The sequence below is a fragment of the Dermacentor albipictus genome, chromosome 8 (assembly GCF_038994185.2).
Source record: "Dermacentor albipictus isolate Rhodes 1998 colony chromosome 8, USDA_Dalb.pri_finalv2, whole genome shotgun sequence".
NCBI lineage: Eukaryota > Metazoa > Arthropoda > Arachnida > Ixodida > Ixodidae > Dermacentor > Dermacentor albipictus.
The window spans coordinates 131,872,890-131,896,507 of record NC_091828.1 but is presented as its reverse complement, the minus strand read 5'-3'; the positions used below and the strand labels follow the sequence as shown (position 1 = coordinate 131,896,507).

Genomic DNA, 23,618 nt, shown 5'->3' with positions numbered 1-23,618 from the left:
TATATGCATTGAGGTGCTTCGCTAAACCACAGTACATAATGTGCTCGAGAAGCTTACAGCACATAGGCGTACGCTAAATAGGCCCGAAATTCGATACGCTTTTAGAACCACTTTTGAGCACCGGTACTACACTAGCTGTTTTACACTCTACCGGGACTTCGCCCTTCCCAGGTGATTTATATATTACGCAGAAGTAATTTGCTACTGCTACAGAACATCTTTTTAATACTCGAGTTAGGTGAGAGTCCATCTGGACCTGTCGCTCTGGATGGATCGATAGAGTGTCATAACTTAGTTAAGCCATTAGCTGATATTTCGATTACGGTTGAAGAATGGCAGATTTCCCAGGGAAAAAGAATTGCGGACTCAACATATTTATTGAAAAGGCCTGGATTCTGCAGCGTCGTCAGTCACAAGCTTACCTTCGTGTAGTATATCTGGAATGCCGATGTTATCTTTGCCGCATCGTCTCATAAATGTACGGCTACAAGTGCTGCACTCGTTGACTTAAGCAAGAGGTCAGCGGATCTAAAGGGCCATTATCAGAAGCTACTACCAATGCAAATCGAGATACAGACCATAAGGACAGATACCGAGCAAACAGCAAAGCTTGTTCACACTCTGAATGCCCGCGTTGACGATGCAGAGAATCGCTCAAGGCGAAGCAATCTTGTGTTTTACGGCCTTCCTGATACAGCAGCATCAGAAACGCCGGCCGCGTCTGAAGAAAACATTTTACGTCTATGCTAAGACCACCGGAACGGGCCACTTGAGCCTCAAGACATAGAGCGAGCGCATCGTGTTGGTCGCCATTCTGCTAATCACCCATGCCCACTAATTGTTAGGTTTATTCATTGTAAGAAAAAAGAAATGGTGCTCTCAAATGGGCACAAACTTAAGGGCACTGATCTCAGCATGGGTGAGGATTTTTCCCCGGCAGTTAGGGACGCCCGCAGGAAACTTGTTTCGTTTGCGAAAGCCAAATCTGTGCCATTTTCTTTGCGCTTTAAAACTCTTTTCATTGGTTCTAAGCGCTACGTATCTGATGACACATCGCAAACAGTGAAAGAAATATAGCAGTCATCACATCATCAAAAAACAAGCCACCCCCTCTAACGAAACCTTTTGGCGCATGTATCCCTTTCAATAATTTATACTAACATACGAAGCTTCATTCCAAAACGAAAACACGTGTCCAATCTTGTGCGGTCATCCAACAGCAACGTTCCTGTACTGACGGAAACGTGGCTTTGTAACGAAATCTATGACTCGGAAGTGTGGCTGATTTACCAAACTTCAGCGTCTTTCGAAAAGATGGTGCCGGGACTAGAGGAGGAGGTGTGCTTATTGCCGTTAGTCAACAGTTATCGTGCTCAACCATTAACATCACATCAGAATTAGAAATACTGTTTATTCTATGCCACGCCGCCCCACAGTCCATAATTTTAGGCGTATGTTACAGACCCCCTCGCAATAGCGCCGACTTCGCTCGTAATCTAAACAATGCACTAAATGTGGCTCGCTCTCGCTATCCTAATGCCGACCTTCTTCTTTTTGGAGACTTTAACTTACCAGACATTGATTGGCACAACGCAGTACCCTCTCTGGTAAGCCAAACCGAATCGAGAGATTTTCTCGACGTTTGCCTCAACTTCAATCTGACACAACTCATATTCGAGCCAACGCGCGTCACCCAAGACACTGCAAACATATTAGATTTACTACTGGTCAACCGTCCAGACAGTTTGTCGTCCATCACCTATCTTCGAGAAATTAGTGACCACAAGGTCATCCATGCTTCTTTTCGCTTTGCTCCAGCTCTGCGGGAGAAGCGGGAGAAAACTATACACTTATACGACAAAGGAAATTATCATGCAATATGTGAACATTTACAGAATTTTCTACCTTCCTTCAAGATACGTGTCATAACTGCAGCATTCATGAAACTTGGCTGATATTCAAACAAAAAATAAATAACTTAGCGAACCAGTTTATACCGAAAATTACCTTTCGGACACATGAACAAAAACCATGGTTTAACAATTCGTTAAAAAGACTAGAAAACAAAAAGAAACGCATGTGTCGTGCCGCAAAGTGCAGGATGAACACGTGTGCATGGGAAAAATACTACACTGCTGAACGCGCATACCTATCAGCGAATCGCAAGGCGAAAGATGCACTCTGTGGTGATGACCTTAGGAAACTTTTCATCAATAACACAAAAACATTCTAGCAGGTGCTAAACCCTCAAGAAAGGCACGGTGTAACACTTACCAATGAAGGTGGTGAAACGGTCGGCGATGTAGAGTGCGCGAACCTTTTTAATGCAGCTTTTGTCTCGGTATTTACAGAAGAGCCTACCCCATCCCCTTTTTCTTCACGTACTAACGAAACAAGCGTTATGCCAACCATTACATTTTCCCCAGATGGTATCTCATCGTTAATTGACAACCTTAAACTCACATCGTCAGCCGGCGCGGATAACATTATTTCGAGACTGTTAAAGAATACTAAACACGTCACCGCGGTGTTTCTGTGTATGCTATTCTCGCAGTCACTTTCAACTGGTGAAGTACCACATGACTGGAAGGTGGGGAAGGTTGTTCCCATCCACAAATCAGGTGACAGGAATTGCCTGCTTAATTATCGCCCCATTTCATTAACGAGTGTGCCCAGTAAGCTCATGGAACACGTCATGTACACAGAAATCATGAAATTTCTCGACTCGAACAAATACTTTCATTCTTCACAGTATGGGTTCCGCAAAGGCTTTTCCTGCGAAACACAACTGGCCATTTTCCTGCATGATATTCACACTAACTTAGATTCTAACCTCCAAACAGACGCGATATTTCTAGATTTTACAAAAGCGTTTGACAAGGTACCACACCAACGTCTGCTACTAAAACTTTCTCTTGCGAACCTTCACCCCGACATTTTGCGATGGATTGAAGCGTTCCTAACAAGCAGATCTCAGTTCGTTACAGTTAACAACCGCGCACCTAACCACCTACCAGTGACTTCCGGTGTACCGCAAGGATCTGTTCTTGGACCCCTACTATTCTTAATATACATTAATGACCTACCCCTGCACGTGTCTTGCAACGTTCGTTTGTTCGCAGACGACTGCGTCATTTATCGAACAATTACTAGCACATCTAATTAAGACTTGCTTCAGGAGGACATTAACTACTTACAGCAATGGTGCGACCGGTAATTAATGGAACTTAATCCTAAGAAATGCAACTTGATGGTATTTTCTCGTCGGCGCGACCCATTTCCTTACCAATACACAATTAATAACATTCCCGTGTGTGCTGCTCAGTCTTACAAGTACCTAGGTGTTACTAAATCTAACGACTTAGCCTGGCGAACACACGTCAGTAACATCATTTCATCTGCTAACAAATCGCCGGGTTTTCTCAAGCGTCATCTAAAACGCGCCCCCAAACCTGTTAAACTACTGGCCTACCAGTCAATAGTCCGACCGAAATTGGAATATGCATCCGCCATATGGAATCCGCACCAAACATATCTCATTAACGCACTCGAAGCCGTTCCAAACCGTGCCACAAGGTTCATCCATTCTAATTATTCATATGACGTGAGCATATCTTACTTAAAGAAAGAATTGAATTTACTTCCCCTTTGTACGTGCCGGCGCACTGGAACCCTTTCACTTTTCCATAAGTTTTATCACAGCTCGCCTAATCAACCACCCTATATCCTCCCCGCAGCCCGAACATCTCATCGCACACGCCACACTTTTCAAGTGGGCCGCCCTCGCATGCGCACTGTTACCTTTTCCGCCTCATTTTTTTGCCATGCCGCTACAGATTGGAACAATCTGCCTCACCAAACCTCTGCCATCATTTGCCCTTCTACGTTCATGGAGAGTGTCGCTGCGCACTTTTCACAACAGAAATGACTTGTGTTAACAGACTTATATGCTCGTGCAACTTTAGTTTGTATTACTTAGTTCTATGTATTTGTGCTGACGTATGTAACCCTTTAGCACGTGCAGTTTTTGTTGTTGTTTGCGTGTTCACCTACGTATTATGCAAATTATGTACTAATGTATTCCCACCCCTTATGTAATACCCCTATCAAGGGGTCTTTAAGGTAATAAAATGAAATGAAATGAAATGAAATGGAACCTCTTTTTACTCGATTGAAAAGCAGATGCTAAGCTCTCAAAGTATTTTTTGCGACTAACCCGGGCCTCTTCCTTGCACAATAATTTTAAATCATGTAGCCTGAGAAAGTCATACTTATTTTACTTGCGTAATATGTGGAAAACGCACTGTGACGCTTGTTCATCATGCGAATTGGAGAGCCGTTTATCCACGGCTTCACCCTACTCTTTAGTTTTTAACATGAGGTGCAATGTATGTAAGCGTTAAGAAGCTTAAATACCCTTCCTTTAAATACCAGGCAAATTTTATTGACATCTAGTTCACCAGCCATGCATTCGAACGAGAAAAAGTTTTTCATAAGCTTTTCAGGAGCCATTGCCCAGTCCCCCTTTTCAAAAAAGAAAATTTTCCTGTATTCTTTCTTCTTTCCGGACAGAACATGTACATATATCTGCAGCAGCAGCCCACTGGTAACTAATGCCGGGGACAACCCTTAGTTGGAAAGCAGCAAGTCGAGAATATTCTCAGAACGAGTCGGTTCCGAAACACACTGTAAGAAACCAAAGGTATCAGCGTTTTCAATTTGCATTACACAGTGCCTCCAGAATTATGACACGTATCATTCAGCCAAGTACAATCCGGTGCAATAAATTAATCACACAACAGTATAAATTTTGAAAAGGAATACACAAAACTATGCAACTCACCAGGCCCGTACCCAGGATATTTTTTCAGGGGGGGGGGGGGGGCAAGCCAAGGTAACTTTTCTATGCAAATGAGGGGGGCGGGGGGTACCTTTACTACTAGAAATGTGAATAACGCCCACCATTCACCATAAAATAGTGTAAACCCACAAAAGAGAAATGAAATAAGGTTTGTTTTACAGCTACGCCATGAGATACCCCTCTTCTTTACTTGGCAAAGAAGGAACCTTGTCAAATGGACTCGCTCATTAAAGAAGTGCAGGAAGAACACTGCCAAGAACAAGTAAAGAACCGAAAGCGTAAAAAAAAAACATACTTTAGTAGAATACAACTTGAAAAAAAAACAGCAGTTGGCAACCAAGGCACATGGACCGCGTAGAGTTGTGTTACTCCGCCAGGCAATCACAGAAGCAAACAAAATCGTCGTCATCCGACCTTTTCAAAATGGCGTCGTACTTGATACCTTCGGAGCGTCTGCTGTCCTTGAAGAGCCTTTTCACCGGAGGAAGCAATGCGGTGTGCAACAGAGATGGACGAAGTGTATGGACTCTGAACATCTCACTCTTCAAATGTCTGCGGTGCAGTTCATTTCACTGTTGAACCCGTTTTACTCATGAAACTTCACTGCCAACGGAAGTGAAACTTGACAATAAATAATTGCAGCGAAGCAAGCATGTTATTTCAGTTCAATAAAGAATTAGGCTTTCGCCATTCTCCTATAATAGGCGAGAGAAAAGTTATAAAATTACGCGTTATTAATTTTGTTTTTGTGGTTACCGCCTTATTTGGGTAACAGGAAAAGTTTGAAGTACGGATTATTTGCAGCCTCGCGGAGGAACAGTGGCTGCCTTAAGTTGTAGCCGACTATAGTAGCGCTTGTTGAATTCGCTCTGGAAGAATTATAGAGAAATATATATTTGCGGAACAATCACATTTCTTTTGGACCCCTCGCTTACTGCTATACCAAGTGCCACAACCAACTCGTATATTTATGTGGGAAGTTACGTAGCGATGCGTGGTCGCCACTCCTTTACAACCGCGTAGGGCGCAGGACGCTGGGATTCTAAACGTACTGCGCCCACCGCGGAAGGTTAGGAAGACACCTATATATATATATATATATATATATATATATATATATATATATATATATATATATATATATATATATATATATAAGCACAGAAGAGAAGAGGCTACGTCAGGCGGGTCGAATGATAACTGTATAAGCGTCATTCAGTACACACGAAATTGTTCTCCACTTCAGGCGGCGTTTTCTCTGCTTCCCAGTTAACTAAAAAAAAATGTTGATCCATAAATATTTTCGTAGACAATGGGTAAATTTGTTAATTTTCGCTTTTCCTTCCTGTTTGGCTTTTGCTAGTAGATCGCTTAATTTCTCAACTCCTTGCGACTCTTCTTTCCAGTTGGCAATTTTGAACGAAAAGAGCTGTACAATTAGGGAACAACCAGACGAGTTAATGGGTGAAAGTCGTATTGCCTATGAGTTTAAGGGTTATTGCACAGTTTGATGATGGACACTGTCTTGCATTAATTTTTTTTTCCACCTTATCTAACCAATAGCATGGGCGTATGGTTTCAAGGGTCTGTCAGCGTTTCGGCGAGCCGTCACTGGCGTTTTCTCCGGCCGCAGCTCGTTCCACGTGCATACAGACCCGCTGACCACGAACCTAATCCCTTTCCACCCGCCGTGGTTGCTCAGTGGCTATGGTGTTGGGCTGCTGAGCACGAGGTCGCGGGATCGAATCCCGGCCACGGCGGCCGCATTTCGATGGGGGCGAAATGCGAAAACACCCGTGTGCTTAGATTTAGGTGCACGTTAAAGAACCCCAGGTGGTCAAAATTTCCGGAGTCCTCCACTACGGCGTGCCTCATAATCTGAAAGTGGTTTTGGCACGTAAAACCCCAAATATTATTATTATTATTAATCCCTTTCCTGGTCCCTAGATCAGTCTAAACAAAGAAGGTTGAACTAACGAACCAAAAGCGATGCGTGCTACCGTCGGAAAGACGGTGACAACTGAATGCATCTCGAGTGAATCGCGTGGTCACCGAATTGATGAGGAAACTGGCCTTCACATCCCAGTAGATGCCGATAACTGCACCATCCAAAAGGAGTGAAAAGGGCAACAAAATGTTGACCGCCGAATAGCTGTCAAGTCTCAACATTGAGTTGGCGGCGCTTTAGGAATGTGTTTTAGAAATGGAGGCGTAGACGGTGAGTGTGCGTGTGTGGGGGAGGGGGGGGGGCGTACTAATTTCGAGAGGGGGGCCCGGGCCCCCCCATTCCCCTCCTTGGGTACTTGCCTGCAAACTCACCCAGTACAGTAGGATCGCTCTTGGAGGGGCGGTAAAAGGCGCCGACAACAAATTTAGATCCATCGATTTGTACAGTGCGTCACCCAATTGATTCTGTTGCATTTTCGTCAACGTGAATTTCATTGTTTGCAGTAGGCGCGATACAAGAACAAATACGCATCTACCATGTATGGATCCTTACAATACACTTACAAACAATATGCAAACATTTGATTGTCGGAGACTGCTTCGGCAAGCCATGACTCAGTCCCAACTGCAATATTGGCTCCAATTGAACTGATCCATCCATCAAATCTATTTTATTTTTAACGCTTCGACAATTTACATTGGGGAGTAGCAGCTTACGATTTACCCGTGAATCACTGGCGTTTAGCTGGCGAAACATATTGAGTAACACTGTTACACGCATACACTTACCCATCAATGATCAATTTACCGTAAGACAACTGCACCACGTGTCCATCCTATTCCCTCTTCCCTTTTGCGCACTCCCAGAGATGCTGATGTTTTATTCGCCCCTCTCTAGAATAGTCATCGCTGTGGGATAGAGCTGCCCCTTCAATTTACGCGCATTGCCAAATAACACCACCTTGCCATAGAAAAAAAAAGTACAATGATTGATCTCTTTTTTTCCTCCATTTCTAGATCCTATGCGATGGATACGCTCTTAACAAGGGACCTTTACACCCATATTTTCCTCAAATACACTAGTGATTACGTTCTCTTTCAAAGAAGCTGAAGTTTTGTCCAGTTCCTATTTGATCCCAGAGATAACTAGATTATTCAGTGGACTACGATTTTCTGCACATGCACAATTACTTTTAATCATGTAGACAATTATGTTTTCTTTGTAATGTTCTGAAAACCATCGAATACTGCGAGTTCAATTAAATAATAAGGTTCAAAGGCCGCAAACTTCAAATATTAATTTCGACTCCATGGGATTCTTTAACGTTAAAATTTCTTTCTGGGCGAGTTGGTGCATACTTGATTTGAAAATTGTAACGGCGCTAACACATGTAACCACAAAAGAAGCGCATTCCAAAACTGCAGAAAGAGCTACAGCGTCGCACTGTTTTCAATCGTCTCTTCAATATCGTGCCCGCACCTAATGGAGAAAAATTTTGAGAATCAGGCCAGCCGACTTTTGGCGGCGGGGTTGCCCTGGTCAATTTTGATTGCTGTGTCTGAGACCCTCCTTCAGAAGCTAAAACTAGGATCGCGTAGAAAAGATGACCCTGCGAAGACCGACAAGCATTTCGTAGTGCCGTATACCTACACAAGACTTCGCACAACCTCAAGAAGGTCGCCAACAGGCATGGGGTGTCGGTTGTTTTTTCGGCACCCAACAAGCTGGCACAGTTATGCCCACGCATCTGCAACTCTAAAAAAAAGAGGTTGTCATGTAAAACATGACAAACCATTCGTCAAGTGTTCCACGGGAGTGGTCTACACTATGGCCTCGAAATGTGGAATGCTTTATGTCGGCCAAACCGGCCGCTGTATCAATCACCGCTTACCCGCCGTGGTTGCTCAGTGGCTATGGTGTTGGGCTGCTGAGCACGAGGTCGCGGGATCGAATCCCGGCCACGGCGGCCGCATTTCGATGGGGGCGAAATGCGAAAACACCCGTGTACTTAGATTTAGGTGCACGTTAAAGAACCCCAGGTGGTCAAAATTTCCGGAGTCCTCCACTACGGCGTGCCTCATAATCAGAAAGTGGTTTTGGCATGTAAAACCCCAAATATTATATTATATTATTATATATATATATCAATCACCACTTGGAGGACCATGTCCAAAATTTAAGTGATTTAAAGGACCAGTACGCGAATTTGGTAGCGCACATATTTAAATGCAGAGGTTGCGAGTCTCAGTTGGGAGAAACAGAGATTGTCGGTAAGAGTACCGACACGACGGCGCGCGCCAGTTTGGAAGCATTCCGCATAAATAAATATGGCAGCAAGTGCGTAAGCTCACTATCGTTATTTGCTGGAGAGCTTGAGTGTTTAGAGGCGACCGCTTACTGAATTGATTGTCTGTTAGTATCTCTTGCCTTTTTCTAGCTTTGTTTTCTGGTTCTGTTTCTGTTGATTGCCGGCACGTACGTTCATCGATGCGCAATGACATTTTTTTTTTCGATAAGAAAAGCAGCGCTTGTGTCTCGTCCTTGTTCTTTTGTGGTTACATGTGTTAGCGCTGTTAGAATTTTCGATTCTTGAACGGACACGCAAATTGGAGTACACCATAGTTCTTCTTTATTTTATTTTTTTTATTTTTCATGCAACCTCACCGAAATGCTTCTCGTTGAACATTGTGTTCATGAACAGAACGGTAAACAGATTGAAATACCAGCTAATGAATAGGTAAAGGCTAAATGAACTTCAGAAAGGCTAATGTTACTGTTCACGCAGTGATACGAAGCCAGAAAGACGAAGTTTAGTCAAATTTGTGTAGATGTGACTTCCCTCACGTTTCCCTTTCGTTAATTTTCTTGAAAATCCTAACAGAGAGAGTGTAAGAGTGGAGATGAAGATTAATATGCAAAAGACAAAGATAATCATGAATGACCGGGCAAGAGAACAAGAGTTCAGGATCACCAGTAAGCCTCTAGAGTCTGCGAAGGAGTACGTTTACCTAGGTCAATTAATCACAGGGAACCCTGATCAGAACAAGAAAATTCATAGAAGAATAAAAGTGAGCTGGATCGCATACGGCATACATTGTCAGCTCCTGACTTAAAATCTTAAGCATTATCATTGAAAAGGACAGTGCATAACCTGTGCACTTTACCAGTGCTGACATCTGGGGCAGAGACTTGGAGACTGACAAGGAAGCTTGAGAACAAGTTAAGGACCGCACAAAGAGCTATGGAACGAAGAATGCTAGGCATAACCTTGAGAGACAAAAAGAGAGCGGTTTATATCAGAGAGCAAACGCGTACAGTCGATATTCTAATTGACATTAAGAGAAAAAAATGGCGCTGGGCAGGTCGTGTAATGCGCAGGTTAGGTAACCGTTCGACCATTAGGGTTGCAGCATACCCGGGCACCAAGAGAAGGGAAGCGCAGTAGAGGAAGACAGAAGACTATAGGTGGTGCGATTAAATTAGGAAATTCGCGGGTGTTAGTTGGAATAGGTTGGTGCATGAAGGGTAATTGAAGATCGCAGGGAAAGGCCTTCGTCCTGCAGCAGACATAAAATAGGCTGATGATGATGATGAAGAAGATGCTGATGATTTAATTTAAAACTCTTAGTTCTTATTTGCCTTGCATGAAAATATACAACAGAAGAGTGCTGCAGTGTTATCTATGCCGTCCGTGTTCAGACTTGTTGTTGATTGGCATTAATAGCCATCGAGGCTGAACTGCGATTCAGCAGTATACAATGCAGTAGAATGCCGCAGCTGTACTATCTGACGAGTGAAAAAAGAATGGCTGCGTCTGTCCCTACTTTACGAAAGCTATGCATCCAGTTATTGCAGATTCCTGCGACCATGGGGGCCATTAGGGCTAGATGAATAAGGTTCCTACCAACGAACGCTCTTACCACAAGTTGGCTGAAAAAGCAGCTAAGCTTGTCAAAAAATAGTTCGAAACAAGAGGAACATTCAGGCCGAACAATTTATCTAGAAATCAGTGCCCGTATTCAGAAAAGCTTTCTTACGTAATATCGATTTCTCATCAGCCAGTATCATCACATAAAGTTTGCACGGTTTATAGATTCTAAAATTCTTATGTTTTTTTTTGTATATCAAAGTATAGAAATACATTGCGGACGTATGAGCCCACACTTCTTTCGCTGTGACTGACTGCTGGCTTTCTGGGAAACATCATCATCAGCCTATTTTATATCCCCTGCAGGACGGAGGCCTCTCCAGGCGATCTCAAATTACCCCTTTCTCGCATCCTAAGCTTGCGGATTTTCTCATTTCTTCACACCACCTCTAGTTGTCCGCCGTCAAGGACTGCTTGTCTTCTCGACACCCATCCTGTCACTTTACTGGTCATCTGCCTTGCACGCATTGCGTGGCCTACTCGTGTCCATCGGCTAGTTCCGCTTGCTGTGCAATCGAGACCGCTGTCTTCGTGGCTCTTAAGGTTGCGTCTAAAATTTCTCGTTAGATCACTCTTTGCGTGGTCTTCACCTCGTACTCAAGCTTTTTTTCTCAACCTCCAAGTTTCTGTCCCACATGTTAGCACCGCTAGAATACTTCTCAAGGATAGCGTTAAGCTGCCGCTCATGAATAGGCAGTGCCTGCCGTATGCTTTTGAACCCATTATTTATTTATATGTGTCAACCACAGATACACTAAACATCCCAGTTGAGTTCGCTCAGAATTGGTAGACTAGTCTAAATATCTAAATTCACTCATATATTTATTTCATTCCATTACTTTTAAATTTGCTTTGTAAATATATCTATACTTGTTTGTGGACATTAAAACCCACTTTTTGCAATAACTTGTGCAAGGCTGACAGTTTTTTGCCAAATTAGAAAAAAAAACAATAAGGTGATGTGGGGCAGCTGGCACAGAAAGTGACCAATGACGTGAAAACGAAACTGCCACCGCGGTGATCGCCAATTGCGGACAACGCTCGTAAAAGAAAAGCTCTGCGAACACAAGGCCATGCGTTTGTTGTAAAATTAAAGAACGTGCTTCGTAAGTGCACTGCGTCCCGACCGGCACAATTCGACAGCCGTGGCCCGGTTGGTAGAGCGTTAGCGTCAGTAACATGCGACACAGGGCACGAAAATCCCTCTTGGTACGTCACCCGCTTGCCTCTTCTTTTACCGCTACGGCAGTTAAAAGCTCGAAGCTGGCTTTGGAGCGTCCGTCGGGACTTTCAGATACGCCGTTATACTCGCACTCTCAGCTCCTCACAGTATGGCAAAGAGAAACACCACCCTTGAGCATCGGGCTCATGCCGCTGCGACAATGTGCTGTTGGAAGCCGGACGCACTAAACAATGAGCTATGGCATAATATTCGCGCTTGGCAATACGCAGTGTCTAAAATGTGGATGCCAAGATGTGTTTCCGGCTTCGCAATCATTTCTGGCGCATGCAATCCGCAAGAGCATAGCCTTTGAGATCTGTTTCTGTTATTCAATGCAAACTTTCACATAGCGTGAATTCGCCCACCACCTATTTTTAGCAGTGCTTTGTGCGTCACGCCTACTCTAGAGCTTGCTGGCGCATGTGCATGTATTTAGGAGGCCGCAGCAACGCATACTGTAGCAGATGATGACGACGATCGTGAAGAAGTTGAGAAAATGGCGGTGGCAGCTGTGAGATCCAAGGAGGGGAAAGAAAAACTGCTGGAGTGCAAGCGATGTCCCGAACGTGGCGCCGCACAGGAGGAGCACGATGAAACTATATGTAAACGATAAAAAAATGTTGAAGAAGCGCTTTTCGCACTCTTTTTACGAGTTAATCAACTTCCTTGGTTATTCATGTCCTATTTTTACCAAACACATACTTATCTACGTGTATCACTGTATTACTGGTTTTAGTGGGAAATCTGACATACTGCATTGGGGAAAATTTCATCAATATTCAAAAGAAATTATTATTTTCGTTGGGAAGAAGAACCAGTTTTTATGTCTATATTAGCCTAGGATTTCAATAACAGAGTAAAGTCACTTAATCTGTAAGTCGAGATCACCCGTCAACGCTCTATATTTCAGGTGAAGGAGGGCCACGCATTGACTTCACCTTTTCTGGTAAAAAGCCACGGGAGCTTCCATTCCAGCTGTTTCTTTCTTTAACACTCTTGACGAGAGCTTGCTGGTGGCTTGCTGGTGCAGCAGTAAATGAACTCGGAGTCGACTGATGTCGCCTTAACGCTATTAGGACCTCCTTAACTTTCAGAGTCTGCGAAATAACACTCCTCTGATTTTTTCTCATTCTTTCTATTTAGCCCTGGGACTGATTCGCCGATACGCCGCAAACGACGCCACAAGTGCGTAAGAACATTTCGCACTACGCGGATTTTATTTAGGCAAGGACCTACCTTTAGCCTCTGTGCTCAAGGCCTGTCGGACGCCTTCGGTGGACAGAGGCAGCTGAGCAGCCTGCGAGAAAGTGTGCGTTACTGTAGGTGTTTTGGAAATCGCCAAAGTTCTGATAGCACGAAGACTTTTGTTCCTTTCTTTTTCTAGTTTACGAACTCTCTGCATTTCTTTTTTCTTTCTTTTTGTAATGCTTCAAGTACCTAAGTTGAAATTCTGCTTGCAACATAGATTACACTATACATTTAGTTATTCCTCAAGTTTACAATAAATCTTACTTACACCGATTCAGCAGCATTCTGTGTTTCACACGTATTTGAATGGGCAACTCGGAGGTGCCTGTCCCAGCTAAAGCGAGTCGGACATGTTGTGCGGGGAGGCAGACTCGCCTGATTTCGCGCATCCCTTATTGCATGACTGGCCTTGCGCGATCCTGGCAAACCATTTGTTGCAGCGCGCACACGTCTAGAGGACTACATAAAGCCGAATAATTCGTACTTTTTTGCTGTACTTCACCATAAAGATTAAAAGAGGAAAAAAATCTGTATTCATGGGAAACAAACTATCACGATGTATCATTAACATTAGAAAATGGTCAGCTGTACTACACACAGGGCGCTAAGCGATTTTCATACACCGTTCAGCGACCCGTTGATTCGAGTAAAGTCACGCCACGAGACGAGCGAAGCCAGCGGAGAAACGCACCTCGTCGACATCTCTCACGAGGGCGGACGGTAGCACGACGTCCAGTTTCGCCATGAACCGCCTCAAGCCTCCCAGGTAGATCTGCATCGAGGAACAACGAATAAGGTTTCTCCCGCTAACCGTCGTAACATATCAAGTTAAGCTTTCGTTGGCTCTCGCCAGCCCCTTACCCCATTTTCTTATTTGTGTGAACGGCTTTCTGGGCAAACAAACGAGCCAATTTCGGTGGAAATATAATCAAATCTGGGTCGATAACCCGCAAATAGCCCCTTCAGGCACTGTGTGCTGAATTGTACACGCCAATCTAGCGCATCAAAAGCAACAGCAATAATGAAAATAGCGCCATTTAAGACGCATAACACTCCAGTGAGTACTTCATCTATGTGCCTTTCAGAATTTTTCTCCTTGGGTAAAGCTTTGACTCGATCGTTTACATGTACTCGATGCGAGCGGGACGAGTCAGGAGTCGAGCTGATCCAGCCAGCCCGACCCGACCGCGTTTACGTTGACTTTCCCAAGCTGTTAGGGCGGGCGAACCCACCCCTTGCAGTGGAGTTCATAAAACGCTTTGAAACAGAACAGCGCGGTGTGCACGGGCACAGCAGGGAGAAACGACACGGACGAGCGCCACTTGCAACTGAAGTTCATTGCTTGGAACCATGCATGTATAACCGCTCCAACCAACAGAAGAAACCAAAAAACCATACACATATTCACAATCATTCCTACACGCTGCACTGAACAGGGGAGATACCTGTAATCATCATATCCCCCCCGCTAAATATGCTAGTTCTTTGGACGTAATGGATAGGGAGGGGCTACTGACGCATGCGTCTTTTGACCAGGCGATGTGCGCTGCTTCGATGATTTCATGGGTTAGTTGGTTACTATGTTTACTTAAAATATGTTCTAGCCTCGGCTCTCGCTCGACGCGACCCGCTAGCCTTTACGCTCGGCAAACCGATTCAATCCAGTTTTATTCAGTTCATGTAAACATAGCTAGAGCGAATAGCGCGTGGCTAATGGCGATCAGTTTTGGTATATATGCGCAGGTTCACGAACATGAGCCTTCGCTGGCAGCAGTTGGTATTCGTCAATCGACTCTATTTTTGTCCGTCTCGATGCCAAACCTGTGTGTCCGTCAGTATGCCTCGATGCTAAAATGTGTCATGACGCCAAACCAACCTGTTTGAACTTGTACAACTCGTAGCGCAGAGGCGTATTTGTTGGGGGGGAGGCACTTACCCCTCTACCGTCATAAGTGTGTGTGTGTGGGGGGGGGGAGGTTATGCCGTTTCCCCCCCCCCCCACACACACACACTTTTGAAAGCGGGCACTTTCGGGTGCACGCTGCAAAGTTGAACAAAACTACAATTGAAACGATATTTTCTTGCTCAATATAGTGGCCACGTAAGTAATGCTTTCCTTTGCCACACTCCTGCTTTAGCAACGAGGATTGTCTTTTGTGCCTTACCTGCGCTACCTTGGTGGTGCAGGCTGCTGGGCATCCTCTCTGTGCTGTTCTCACACGCTTTCTAATGTGCCTCCTCGGGATGCGCTGTAGCGGACGACGCGTGGGATTCGCCATACACGCTCGCGCGTTGCAGGTAGTGCCTGGCGCTGGGCAGTTCCCGCCCTATCAAATGTCAGCTTTCGCTGCTTGCAACATGCCCAGTTTTCTCGGACACCTATATCCGTATACTCGAAAGCACAATCGGCCTACTATATTTATATAGGGAGGTACGCATAAAGTGTTACAACCATCTGAGCCCGGCGATCGATGTGCCTTACAAAAATGAAATCGTTCGATCATCATAAGCTGTAACTATTGAACCTCCGGTCAGAGGTTCAATAGTTAATAGTTACGATCTCGACTTATCGTAGAAATATTCATGAAAATGACCTTGGTCGAACGTGCAGAGAAATTTCAATACCAATAGAACATTCACTTCCATTTTTTCTAAAGGCATGTGCCATTTTTTATGTTGTTGATTTCATTTCAGGCTGTTTCTAAATAAGAGCTGCAGTATTACTGAATTCTCGGCAGGATAAAAAAAGCAGCAGATATTTCACATATTGAAAAAATGAGGGCCGCTTTTCGGTGACATGTACCTAAAATTTAAACTATGTGGGTTGCTTATGTGCTCGGAAAACACTTACTGAATACTCGCTTTTTAACAATTTTTATGCGTTTACATGGAATTCCGTAGTTTTACCCCGCGGCATTCTCGGTAAACTATGCGGGGCGCGGCGTTTAGATTCATTCGAAGCACGAAGCATTGCTCTGCGTGACAAGCGATAAATATTTATTCTGTGTATGCTCATTACAGCCTTTGTAGAAAGTTGCTCATTCAAATGTTCGAGGGTGTCGTACTGTCGGTAATCAAAACGTTTCGCAGACTCCTAAAGCCACAGCACGAGATAGGGACTTGAAATTCCGTGATAACGGGGAAAATTTAGGTGCAACGTGTGGCCAAACTTTCACTTTCCTGTTTGAAATGCATGTGTTGTAGATAATTATCATATGCTCGTTTTTCCATGTGCTTTTGTGCATCACACAAGATTTGTAGCTTGTTTCTCCGGTGTGCTCGTGAAGCTAAAGAAGGCATCTTGCTTATATCGGGGGAAATTAGGAGCATGGTATGGATAAGGTGTAGGCAATGTTCCAAATGGGTGGCTTAAGTACGCCTTTCCCAGTAGAATATATGCCAGTGGCCCACAACTATATTAGCCTGTTTCAAGAGTGGTGTAGAACTTAGATGACAGCGTTGGCAGTTGGCAACTGCGGTCAAATTTTGCGAACATAAGGCTAGCAATACGCCAAGTTTGTGTGCAATGGTAGATGCGTGTTGATCAAATACATCTTTAAAAAATGTAAGCATTTCGAAAGCATCACGTTGCTCTTATTAGCTAGGCTTTCCAATGCCTCAAGAAAACTCCGGGTTTCAGATATTTCATACTTTGAAGGAATAGGCAAAATTTTAAGGGGAATGTGTCGCGTATTCTCAATTTCCTGGCTTATTTAGGAACGTAACGAATAATTATTGAGCCTCCGGTCTCTCTCACTTTTTTTTTTGTCCTTCCATGCGCCTGGTGTCGTTACTTAACTAAAAGAGCCAGCTTCTTTATGTTTGGTGATCGTAAGGACAAGGTAATGGATGATGTGTAGGTAAATCTTAAGATAGATAGATAATTGGGGCTTTCGCAATAAATTCCGTATGCAAACACTCCAGAGTGTTATGCGCATGTCTAACGAGGGGAGCAGAATTGAGCCCGCTGCTCTGGCAGAAGTATAAAACCCACCAAGACTAAATTTTGTGAAAATTAGTGGTACGCCATGGAAACTCTCCTTGCGAGGATTAAATAGGGTTGGACCAGAAAGAGCCACTCTAAAATATTCTTATTGACGGGTTTAGAGCGTGTGATATGGCCGCTATGGGCTATGCTTCCTAATGTCCCGACGTAGCTGTAGGTTACAGCAGGCTTATATTTCATTGAAAGGGAAAGGGAGTCATTGTAAGTGCAATGTAGGATAAAATGTTTACGGTCCTATTCAAGTTAGAAGCGTTGCAAATAGTTACTGAGCCGTCGCTTTTTTTTCTTATTTTCATGCATCATAAGATGTTCCTACTTGCTTGCAGCCATGTCCTCGCTGCACTAAACGACATACTTTGTTTATATTTGTCGAAAATAAAAGGCGGGTTATGGGCAATATGTAGGCAAGCTTCAAAGACAGCGGATTAATGATGCTATTTGCTATAAGTTTGGCGCACAAGTGATCCGTGGCTTTATGGACGTGTCTTACGAACAAAACAGAATTTATACCACTGCCCTGGGAGAACTGTGAACTCAACCGATATAAAATCTAGCGAAAGTTGGGTGAGGTGAAGGTAAACGGTCTGGCAAATGATCTGGCGAAGTAACATTTTTAATGTATGCGATGTAATTACAAGAAACTGACACATTTATTGCGACTCTTTGATAGAAGCAGCTTCGCTGGAAATTGGGTTGTAATTTGCCTAGGTATCACACAGCTATCGTCTTTCTTTTTTGTGAATATTGCAAGTCATTTATGTTGATCGTACTTCGTTCTATACAACCTCGACAATAATATTACCTGAACTAGCGATACATTTACGCTGTAAATTTAAATACCAAGTGCAATTCTTTCCTTAATTATTAAAATTGTTTGTAGCAAATGTGTGTGTTTTATGTGCGCTGTACTGTTGTTACTGGGCGGGATCAGGGACCTCTGTCGGACACTAACTGCCTTTTCTCCCCACATCATCTTGAGATTTTATATATTTGCAAGCAATATTTAATGTAAAGAGAAATTATTTTTTGGCTTGGTTCAGCATATGGGACTGATAAATAGGAATATGTCTGTTAAATGTAAAAATAACTGACCGACACCTTTCCAAGCTCCTTTACTTATTTCAATGCTAATTCGCAATACACACACAGAGAGAGATTGCTATTTATTTATTTATTTATTTATTTATTTATTTATTTATTTATTTATTTATTTATTTATTTATTTATTTATTTCAATATGTCCTTATAGGCCTCGTATGAGGCATTGGGTAAGGGGGGCGTTACAGTAGAATTAAAAGAGTGTATAGGGCATATAACAAAACATAATATACATACACTATTAATAGACAGTGGAAAAATGTATACACATCTTATACAAGTATTAGAGCATTGTAGAAAATAACAGGGTCCGCAATGTACATATTAGAAAAAGACAAACGATACAGTTCCTTCAATAAACAATGAAAAAAAATGTAGCCACTCCAGTACAAATACTAAACAATACTAAAAAAATACAAGAATGATAAGCGAAATGATGAGCTCATAAACAAGAGAGCACATAACTGGAAAAAGAAGAAAAATAATCATGCACTTTATTGAAGTTAGGCGGTGGAATGTGAATTGATGAGCTGGTGGAATTTATCGGGATTAGGTTCGGAGACGATGAAATCAGGAAGAGCGTTTCACAGTCGAATGGCACGAGGAAGCGCCGACCAGTTGAATGCATGTGCGTCCCCGTAGATGCGTGTGAAGCTGAGGTGATTATGTAATCACCTCAGCTTTAAGGAAATAAGATTGATTGATTGATTGATTGATTGATTGATTGATTGATTGATTGATTGATTGATTGATTGATTGATTGATTGATTGATTGATTGATTGATTGATTGATTGATTGATTGATTATATAATCTGCGAGGTGTGAAAGGTGCGACTTCAAGCCGTAAAGAAGATTTCCTATCCACATGAACGTACTTGTGAAATAATGATGTGAGTGCAAAATCACATCGAGTACTTAGTGGCTGGAGTGAAATATCAAGTTTTATTTGTGAGATGTTTGAATTCTAAGTGTACTTACGCGATATTAACCTGGCGGCCCTATTTTGAATTGATTCTAATAATCTGATTAGGTTGTTATGATGGGGTGACCAGATTGGAGAGGCTAATTCGAGCTGGGGGCGAACAAACGTCTGATAAGCTAGCTTACGGATGTTAGAGGGAGAACTGCGTAGCTTTCGGCGTAAGTACCCCAGTGATCTTGAAGCCTTCGCACATGTAGTAGTAATGTGATGGGCCCAGGAAAGGCTTGGTACGAGATTAATGCCTAAGTATTTGTAGGAAGTAGCTGTAGAAATTGGCTTATTATTTACGTTATATTGGAAAGAAGAGATCGAGTGTTTACGAGTGAAAGACATTACTTTGCATTTAGACGAATTAAGAGTCATTAACAAAGTGTTACACCAATCCAATATGAACTGAAGGTCGTTTTGAAGAATAAGGTGGTCATCGGGCTCGTTATAGGGCGGTAAATAATGCAGTCATCTGCGAATATTCGCACTCGGGATGCTAAGTTATTAGGAAGATCGTTAATGTATATTAAGAATAGTAGCGGCCCAAGAACGCCACCTTGTGGCACGCCGGAACTGACATAGGAAATAGGATAAGAAAGATTGTTAATGATTGTAATTTGTCGGCGATTAGAAAGAAAGTTGCGGAGCCAAGTTAGTGTCAGTGAATCCAATCTTTGTGCGTTTAACTCTGAAATCGGGCAGCAATGGGCTACGCGATCAAACGCCTTGGAAAATTCAAGAAATATGCTATCAATCTGTACATTATGGTCCATGTCTAAATGCAGACCAGTCGTGAATTCCAAAAGCTGTGTCTGACATGACAAACCCTTCCTGAACACGTGCTCATAAGTGAAAAAAAAAGTTGTTTGATTCCAGATGGTTGTATATGTGAGAAGCAATTATATGCTCGAGCATTTTATAACAAATACACGTGAGCGAAATTGGCCGGTAGTTATCTGGTGAGTATCTGTCACTGTATTTGAATATGGGAACTACTTTCGCAGTGTGTGTGTGCGTGCGTGCGTGCGTGTGTGTGTGTGTGTGTGTGTGTGTGTGTGTGTGTGTGTGTGTGTGTGTGTGTGTGTGTGTGTGTGTGTGTGTGTGTGTGTGTGTGTGTGTGTGTGTGTGTGTGTGTGCTCGTGTGTGTGTGGGTTTCCGGTTGGTACATTGAAATAAACTTGCGCTTCTGTAAGTGCACCTTAGCATATACACGCGTATATAGCATAGTGAAAGAGAATAATCGGATCTCAATCGAGAAATAGTTGGTACGCCACTGCTAACGCGTTCCAGTTAGGAGAAGACGGCCCCTGGGCACACACATCGACGAGCAGCGCACCTCGTCGGGCGAGACGGCTTGCGAGGGGACGAGGTCGAAGGTCTTGTTGAGTTCCGTGCAGTAGGGCGGAGGAGGAGCCCTCGACCAGCACTCGGCCACGGCGGCCGCGATGCGGGTGTGGATGCCCACTCGTCCTTCCCTCAGCCGCCGGATGGTGGCGCTCAGGTCGGCCATCGCGGCCGTCGCCTCCTTCAGGCACTCGTCGATGCGCGCCATTTCTGCACGACAGAGGCGCGGAAGAGACGAGCCCCAGAACGGACAATGAAGCCTCCACTGGACCCACGGGTGCCGCTGTCGTTATTTGTGAAACCGTGCTGTGCAGATAAGCGGTGCACATGGGAATTGGGAAAATGAAACAAGTTTCCTGTTGATCACGTATGTTTCAAGAATAATATGGCAAACGAGGCAGGGTTTCGCACGAGAATAAAAGTGACCAGCGGTGGTCAAGCAGGCGACGGCGATGGACTTGGACAAAATTATTTGTCTTTCGGCAGGCCAGCAGAGTTTCCGCACGTCTCTTGTTCAACTGATCACTTAAGGGGTAAAAGGAGCGCTACTGACTCCTTTGTGGTGGGAGTGACTATTTCTCCCCTGATGAAGTGGATTTTGCAGAACTTAAAGTGACAACCAGTGCAGAAAACCCAAAGCAAGAAAGAATGTACGTTGTGACACAACGCTGTATTTATAGCTCGCAGAATGTATTACAACAGTCACTAGAAGGAACTCCATGGAACTATCGTCTACGGGAGCTACATGCATGACGAGTTAGCCGGCGTGGGAAGGATGTTTATTACATGCCATTTGCGTAAACTTCGGTCGCCTGAGTACAAACGAATTCGTGACTTTGCTAACTGATTATTTTTAACGCAGTACTGCATTATAAATGAATAAACATACACATCGTAAGTTAACAGTCACTTTAGCTTACGCTAAAGGGGATGAAGGTGAAAGCCTGCCCGCTCAAGAGACAATAATTAAATTACTTGACATTCTCATTCCAATGCATTGTTACTTCCTATTACTTCTTTTCTCCTGCCTAAGATCCTGGGTTCGAGTGGCCTCAAGCTTAACTGAGCCTTAGTTATCACCAAAGGTCGGGCTTCCACTCCCACGAAAGACCGTGGGTTCGAGTCCCACCAAAGCATGATCCCGGGTGGCACCATCAATTTCGGTGCCATTGAGTTTCGTTGCCATAACGCCAGACGGTCAATTTTTCGATAACGCGGGACAACCGATTTCTCGACCCATGAGGCACTTAAGGTTTCCGCCTTAATAAAATCGCTCGATGGCTGGATTCGAACAGAGGACCTTCAGCACAGAAGCCCGATATTGAAACCATTACACCACTGACTGATGAGCCGACAAGCGGCATAGGAAACAATTAAAGGGGTCCTGAACCACCCCCTTCGGTTTGGCCAAAAAAAGCGCAGTCCGCGGATAGCATACGCTGCTGTGGACATCTCAGCCAAATTTCGCATTCGTGCGCGGCGCGTGGAGCTCATAAGCCAGAGCGCGAAGTCTCATTTCTCTCAAGCACGCTCTCTTTTCAGCACGATCTTGCTCTTGTCTCTATTATCTGGACGCTTTATATGGTAATATAGCAAATTCCAACATACGCGGCTACGTACTATTGCTCAATAGCTGACGTCAGTGTGAAGAAGAGTGTTTGCATTAGTGCGCCTTTCACTACTGTTACTGTTTATATTTATTGACTCAATTTAACAAACAAGCTGGTAAGCGAACATCTGGTTTTGAATTTCAATAATAACAACGTACTTCCGGAACAAGCCGACTATTGTTTGCTCACACTCGGCCGCCCACGCAGTAATTAAACTTTGGTCACCCTGCTTGTCGGTGTCGTAGCTTTGTGTCTCCCTAATTTACAAAAGTTTTGAACGCCCAACTATAGCCACGAGCCACGCGAAGCTCAAGGTCAGCACACACGCATGCTTGCCACCGCGAGCTTACTCCTGGCTGCCCCTGGTTAGACGCCTTGGCAGACTTCGCTTCGTTTACAGTTATTGGGACCGCTTCAACATGTGCAAGTTGGATGTGGCTACTATCCACCGGTCAAGCTGGTGCAGGACAAAGCCAGTCCGTACCACGCAGCACGGCCAAACAGGACCGTATGAGCTCGAGCGAGCACTCACTGTCGCGCACAACGTTGAGCATACGCACTACACTTGCATGTAGCCGCGCTCTGCCACGTAGCGTGCAGATACCGGAGCCGCCGCGGGGTGCCGCGATGACTCCGCTGGCTGAGCGCACGGCGACCTCGCTGAGGGAGGAGCACCGCGTCTCGCAGCACGTTTGGCTGGCGTGCGATAGGCGCCAAAATTGCAAGTAGTGGCGTACATCCAAAGTCAAATTTGAACTGCGCGCCACGGTGACGTTCAGTAGGCGGAGCGCTGTAAGCACGCCTCGCTCCGCTGTAGACTTCCCAGAGCAAGGCATTGAAGAAGGAACCGGGAGCGCAGCGTACGGGATCGTGCGAGACCTTTGACTGCCAATGACTCCGCTTCTTCTGAAAGCATTGATATACTTGACGCGTTCATGTACTGAACGCAGTGATGCACTGTATACAGGCCAAGTATTTCTAAAATTGTCCATTTAAACTGCAAATGCATTTCCCGGCTTCGATAAAGAGTGGTTCAGGACCTCTTTAAGAATTTCCCGAGGTCAAAAAAAGGGGTTGAGACGCGTGGCGCATTTCGGTTTGGCCACCTCGATAGGCTGGACCGCTGCAATTAGTAGCGATCGTGCGTTTTCGCAGAGTCTCGTCCCCAAAATAAAGAAATTCACCTTAACTTGAAGCCTGTGCTTGACTCGATTTAAATGACGCCTGTGCCTATTATGCCACAGGAAAGGCAACGAGCGTCTTGGGTACGTTCACGTCACGCGTCAGTTAGATCGAGTCAAGCATGGGCTTCGAGTTAAGGTGTATTCTGAATACGGGGGTCTTCTACATTTAGAGAAAGTATAGAATGGTTTCAAATGTAG

At 44.2% G+C, this 23,618-nt stretch overlaps 1 protein-coding gene across 1 annotated transcript in view; it reads right to left on the bottom strand.

The window, feature by feature from the left end:
* Positions 1 to 23,618, bottom strand: part of LOC139049178 (uncharacterized) — a 136,834-nt gene that overhangs the window by 63,548 nt on the left and 49,668 nt on the right. The window contains exons 9-11 of the mRNA XM_070524495.1: positions 20,619 to 20,836; positions 13,899 to 13,979; positions 13,196 to 13,256 (exon numbers count right to left, since the gene is read on the bottom strand). Of these exons, the coding sequence (XP_070380596.1) occupies positions 13,196 to 13,256; positions 13,899 to 13,979; positions 20,619 to 20,836 (360 nt within the window). The remainder of the gene's footprint in view (positions 1 to 13,195; positions 13,257 to 13,898; positions 13,980 to 20,618; positions 20,837 to 23,618) is intronic.